Source organism: Cyprinus carpio, chromosome B10 (assembly GCF_018340385.1).
Source record: "Cyprinus carpio isolate SPL01 chromosome B10, ASM1834038v1, whole genome shotgun sequence".
Classification (NCBI taxonomy): domain Eukaryota; kingdom Metazoa; phylum Chordata; class Actinopteri; order Cypriniformes; family Cyprinidae; genus Cyprinus; species Cyprinus carpio.
The window spans coordinates 16,182,132-16,188,131 of NC_056606.1; the positions used below are offsets into that span (position 1 = coordinate 16,182,132).

The 6,000-nt window shown below is 37.4% G+C and overlaps 1 protein-coding gene across 1 annotated transcript; it reads left to right on the top strand.

Moving 5' to 3' along the window:
• Positions 1-2,801: 2,801 nt before the first annotated feature.
• mis18a (MIS18 kinetochore protein A) lies at positions 2,802-5,552 on the top strand. The gene is made up of 5 exons (XM_019102320.2): positions 2,802-3,145; positions 3,828-3,894; positions 3,997-4,119; positions 4,233-4,335; positions 5,091-5,552. The coding sequence occupies exons 1-5, from the start codon at positions 2,932-2,934 to the stop codon at positions 5,166-5,168; spliced, it is 585 nt and encodes a 194-aa protein (XP_018957865.1). The 5' UTR covers positions 2,802-2,931; the 3' UTR covers positions 5,169-5,552.
• Positions 5,553-6,000: the final 448 nt, after the last annotated feature.

Genomic DNA, 6,000 nt, shown 5'->3' on the forward strand with positions numbered 1-6,000 from the left:
TTATTTTTGTCCTTTATTTATTTTGTTTAGAAAATGAGTCCTTTAGAGCAGTGGTTCCCAACTTTTTCAACTCGCGGCCCACACAACCAAACACATATGTTTGCGCGGCACACTGCAAAAAAAATTAACTGACCCCGCTATTGTTGGGTTAATAACTTAGTACTCAGAAGCTAGATTGTTAACAGTATTTATTGAATGATCTAGGGCTGTGCGATATGGAAAAAAAAAAACCTATCGCAATTTCTTTAATCAATTTTCCGATTTTGATTTTAATCACGATTTTGACAAACACAGATATGCTTTACAATCATAAATGCATTCAGGTTTATTTTTTAGTATTTTTAAGATAGATTGTTAATTGTTTTTTTATAAAAATGTTGTAACGTCTCTAGAACAGACATAAGTCAAAATAATCACTATAGTAAAGGTGTAACAAAATTTATAGATTTATGGCAAAGAAATATAGCCTAAATAAATAAATCCCGTGTCCAGGGACTTTTTTTTCTTTTTTGCCATGCATTGTTCATAGAGCTCATTAATTGTAGGTGCCTCAGGTGTTGAAATAGATTTGTTATACATTATACAGGTTCAGACGTCTACTCTGTCTGCAGTGTGTATACAAGCGGTGCAGAAGCAGCAGAGAGAGCGCATTAATGTAACGCGAAAGCACATTAAAATAATGCGCAAGCGCGAATCTCTCTGTTCGCACGCAGATTTCCTTTGCTATGTTACAAAACCAGACGTGCTTGCTCAGATACACGCTGCTCTCGCCACTGTGTGAGACTCGTACACTATGCGCACTTAAAACGTGTCTCCTCTCACTCAAACTGCGTCCTGTGCAATCACAACTCTCTCTATGCTCATGTGCTAGATATTAATTATTTTCGCACGTTTTTATTTCTAGCCTTTTACCGCGTGCAGTGTGAACGCTCTGATCCGTTAACATGGGCTCGGAAAAAAGGCGCATCACAGACAGAGTGTGTGAACCTGGAGTTAGGCATATGCCCAGTCTGTTCTGTTCTCGCGCTAGGTGCGCTGCATTCTGATTGGATTGGATAGCATACTGCGGGAGGTCAGGGCCGTGGAAAATCGTGCTATAAAGCGATTTAGAAATCACGCACGCTCAAATCGTGATTTTATGATGATTTCTATTAATCGCACAGCCCTAGAATGAACTGGCAATGAACAGAAAATAACTCGGTCTGGCACCGTTCAGCAAAATGGGAAAACCAGATCCAGGCAGAGCTCGGCAGCGGGTAGACAGTCAGCGGAGCAATTGTAATTGGCGGCCCACCTGCAATACCACCGCGGCCCACAGGTTGAAAACCACTGCTTTAGAGTATTTAAAGTCCTTGAAACCCTAAGAAAAAAACGGCGTTTAAAGAAATTATTTTATTTGTTGAAGCACACTTTGTATTTTCTGTATTTTATTTTTTCCATTTCCTGTATTTTATTTTATCTTTTATCTATTTCTCAAGTTCTACAAAATTTGCCTTCTACGCAAATCAAAAACTACAAAATCAGTTAAACCTTATACCTTGTGTGAGTGGCTCATTATTGTTGTGACATCCTTATTCTCTGCAGGCGAATTTTAGTCTTCTGATTTAACTGGTCCATACGCAGACATTTGTGTGATGATGTCCAACTCGTTTTATGATGAAAAAAGCCTTAAGTTTTCAGAAACATCTATACGAAAAAACTTTGTCTGAAGGGGACATTTTTTTTTGCCGGTTTTTCAAAGCTTCAAACTGATTCAGTGTTTTATTTTTGTCATCGTAATTTGTTAATTATTTAAGTATAAAAAATATATAGCTATTCATTGTAGGCCTATTTTATGTTTTTTATTTAGCCTATATTATATTTATATTATTATTTTCTGTCCTGTTCTGTTGTTTAGGCTATCTGTTCTGGGCCGGGTTTCCCGATAACGATGTAGCCTAGCCTATCTTAGCTCTTAAAAGCGCTCTCTACGTGCAAGGTTATGAACGTTAGCCGCAATTCCTCGCTCGTTTCCCAAAAATGTACATTTTCCCAAAAATGTAGGCTACTGAACTCGTAGAACGCGAGAATAGGTTACGTGCTACTTGAGTCGCTGTCCATTCGCTGACAACTAGGCTATACTAACCTTATATGGAATCGTATTCTGAACGTTTAACCTAACAATCGTCATCTGTTGTACATATATATATATATATATGACATTCTATATAGATAGATCATTGGAGCTAACATTCTAGGGTAGAATGTCATTCTATATAGATCATTGGAGCCGTATCCGGTCGGCAAAACAGCAAATTTCAGCGCTGTCTTCTGTTCCTCTTTTAGATAAAAACCCAAGTCTAAATCTTTCATTGTCATTCTATATAGATCTTTCAGATTTAGGTCTGGATTTCCATGCTACTATGATGTTAACAATACGTCAGAAAATATTTATCAAACGACAGTGCCCCCCCGCCGATGATCCAATGCCCCTCCAGTAGATCTGCTCTGACGCCGACTCTGACTGAAGCTATCTGAAATGAATTCACAGTAATATGATTCATATTCATTTTATTAATAATTATTTCATATCGTCATTTTAGCGGCTTTGCCTTCGAAGCAAAACCTTTTTGGACTAATAAACCTTTATAAAAATGTATATCTAGTTAAAAAAGAAAAACTTTCCTTCCTAGAAATATTTCGTTCATGTCTCACATGTTCGTTCATGAGTGTTTGTGTTATAAATGTATTTATTGTTTGTTTGTTCATGTTTATAATATTGTAAAATCGAGTCTCACACGATGAAGTGAATCTCCGTTGCAGCAGGGGGTGCTGCGCGCTTGTCATTTTTATCTACAATCACTGAAAACCCGCAGAAGTAGAGCTGCCCGCGCACGTTTGAAGACGTTGAAAATATATATTGAATTTAGCGATTTTAATATTCCGTCTGAAATGGCAGGGAAAATTAAAGTTGCGGATGACTGTAGCTATAAAACATACTCTGTTTGCGACAGTGCCGCTGATAGCAGCAGCAGCAGCAGAGTGGAGGAAGGTGGAGAAAGCGACGCTCCAGCGGTGTTTATGTGCGGCAAATGCAAGCTGCCCATCGGCGACAGTCTGTACTGGGCAGGCAGTGACGACGAGCACAACCAAATCATGCTCAAACGTAAAAGATTATGTTTTTATGGCTCTTCTCTGTAAAATGCTGGATATAGCTTGATGTCTTGGGTTGATATACGCTACTGTTCAAAAGTTTGAAAGGCATTAATACTTGTATGTAAGTTAACAGAGACGCATTAAATTGACCAAGGGTGACAGCTAAGGCATTAATAATGCCAAAAAAAAAAAATAAAAAAAAAATATCACGCAGTAAAAACTGTTACAACACTGACAATAATAAGAAATGTTTCTTGATCAGCAAATTACATATTAGAATGATGACTGAAGAATCATGAAGACTGGAGTAATTCAGCTTGCCTCCTGGAAATAAATTATATTTTAAAAGAGATTAAAGTACAAAACAATATTTTAAATCGTAAAAATATTTAATACTATTACTAGTTTTAGTGTATTTTTGATAAAGTGCTTCGTCAATATAACAGACTTTTTCATAAACATGAAATCTTGTTGACTTTAAGGTTTTGAATAGTAGTGTTTACTGTCTGTTGACTCTTATGCATTTCGAAATATTGTGATTTTAGTTTTTGCTTTGCATGCATTCTTTAGAATAGCATAATACAACTGTGGGTAGCAACAGTTTAAACATAGCTGAAATCGAAATATAGGTATTTATGCACTGATAACAGTGACTCTGCAAAACATAAATATTTTTTAAAACGTTTTTTCAGGTATCTCTGACAATGTTGTCATAGGTAAAGAGCCCTTTGTTTCTGGTACCCGAAAGGAGCTTGGATGGTGAGATATTTGTTTTATTTATTTATACATGTGTGTAGAATCATGTGTTTTTCAACCTAAACATGAAATCAGTGTCTCTGAAAATTTGTGTCTCACATTCAGTCTTGTTGTGAATCTGACCTGCCGTGGCTGTTGCTCAGAATTAGGAAACATGTACATATCAACCCCAAAAAATCTTGATCACAAGAGATCTCTTTTCTGCTTTAATGTTGAAAATATTGAAAGGTAAGTAGCTTATTGTGCACAAGCCTGTGCAATGTTCATCGTTAGTCTTTTTTATAATCACAGTCACTTTTGTGTATCACACTGAGGACAAGGTTGTGTCTTTCTTTCTGTAGTTATGTAGTCGGCAGTCCAGTCCAGCGGGTGCCAGAATTAGATGGAGAAGACAAACCAGTGACCCTGGAGTACCAGAACATTGTGGAACAGCAGATGACAGAGGTAAAGTAGCCCTGGCTTCTAGTTTAAATTATTGATCTACGAGCATGATGCAAACCGATGTAAGTCTCTCTCTGGTTAAAAATAAGCAGTTTTTTTTTTGCACCACAAATGCATAGATTAATGGCAATATTGAATGTGCAGAGAATATGACAAAAATAATATTTGATATCAAACTTTATGAGGGGAAATTAATTGAACTTAAAAATAGATCCTGAATTTTTAATTGTTTTAATTAGAATTTTTAAACTGAAATTTTAGGGGGGGGGGGAATCCCTAAAAGAAATTAATTCTAAAACAACAACAAAAAAAACATGTTATGGGTGAGGTACACAGAAGAAGATGGAATTAAAGCTGTTGAAAAAGGTTATGTGCTTTTTTTGTTTTTTAACACGCACAAGTAAACAGCAGATGGCGCTCTCGCGGTGCTACCAGAGCTCTTTGTTTGGTCACTGAGTCCAGCAAACAATAGACATTAGGATCTGTTGAAGAATTTGATCTAGAAAAGGGTGTTGACAGTTATGTCTGTTTGTGATTGTTATTCTTTTAGTTTCATATTCCTTGTATGTGTGCTTGTCGAATAAATTAAATAGAAATTCTGACAAGATTTACAAGAGGATTCCTGTGGGTGAATGCAGTGAATTAATAATTTTTCAGATATTATGTATTTGTGTTCTGGCAATTATTTTTTTTTAATCATTAATTACACATTACAAAATTTTACTGTCTGATGTCTTATTCTCTAATGTACCTTTCAGATAAAATCTCTGGCTGTGATAATAGGACAACGCCTACTGGAGATTGAAAATAACCTCCAGTGCAGTTCTGGAAAATGATATGAGCTGTCTGTTTTATGAATCCCACGCGTCTGTTGTGAATGAGGTTTGTGGACTCTTTAAAGTGTGATATAGTTTTGTCTAGACAGTTATGTATTTACTATACAGTTGAATGCAAGTGATACATTTGTACCATTTCCTACCTTTTATTAATGTTATGCTCCACACATTCTATGAGATGTATGAGTACAGTACATAGATGTTGTGACATAATTGTTTTATTCTTTAAAAGTTGCTGTACTCTTATTGGACAGCATGTTTGTCTGCATCTCATATTTTGTCATGTGCGATCCTTGCGTTGTTGTCATATGTGATGCTAGTATTTACAAGATGTACACACAGGGTGAACATGTACAATAAATAAAACACGTGTTGTTGTTTTTTCCCCCCTCCTCTTATTTGTTTTTGATACTTCATCGTTTGCATCAAAACATCCCTGCCCAACCCTCTAAAAAACTGGTTCAATAATAAGTGGATGGCGGGAGAAGGAGGGGGCATGTCGGCTCAAGCCATTTTTTTGTTTACAGTCCCTGTCTAATGTGCCTAGCAACACTTTCCACCAGGAGGCGGGAAAAGACTCGTAGAGACCCTGAAGGCGCGCACCCCCAACCCTCAAAGCTGGGGTAGCATAACAACAGCGGCTGATAGAATCCGTGCACCTCGGACCAACCAGAGAGCTGTATCTAAGGGCCATGCTGCCATGGAAACAAAGCACACATGCTGTCGCTAGAGCCTGTTGCCATCGCATCCGTCGTTTCCTTATTTGCCGGCCAGCGAGTCCACCAACCAGCTTGCGAGGGGGTGGGGGGTAGTGGCGGTCTGTCAGTCTGAT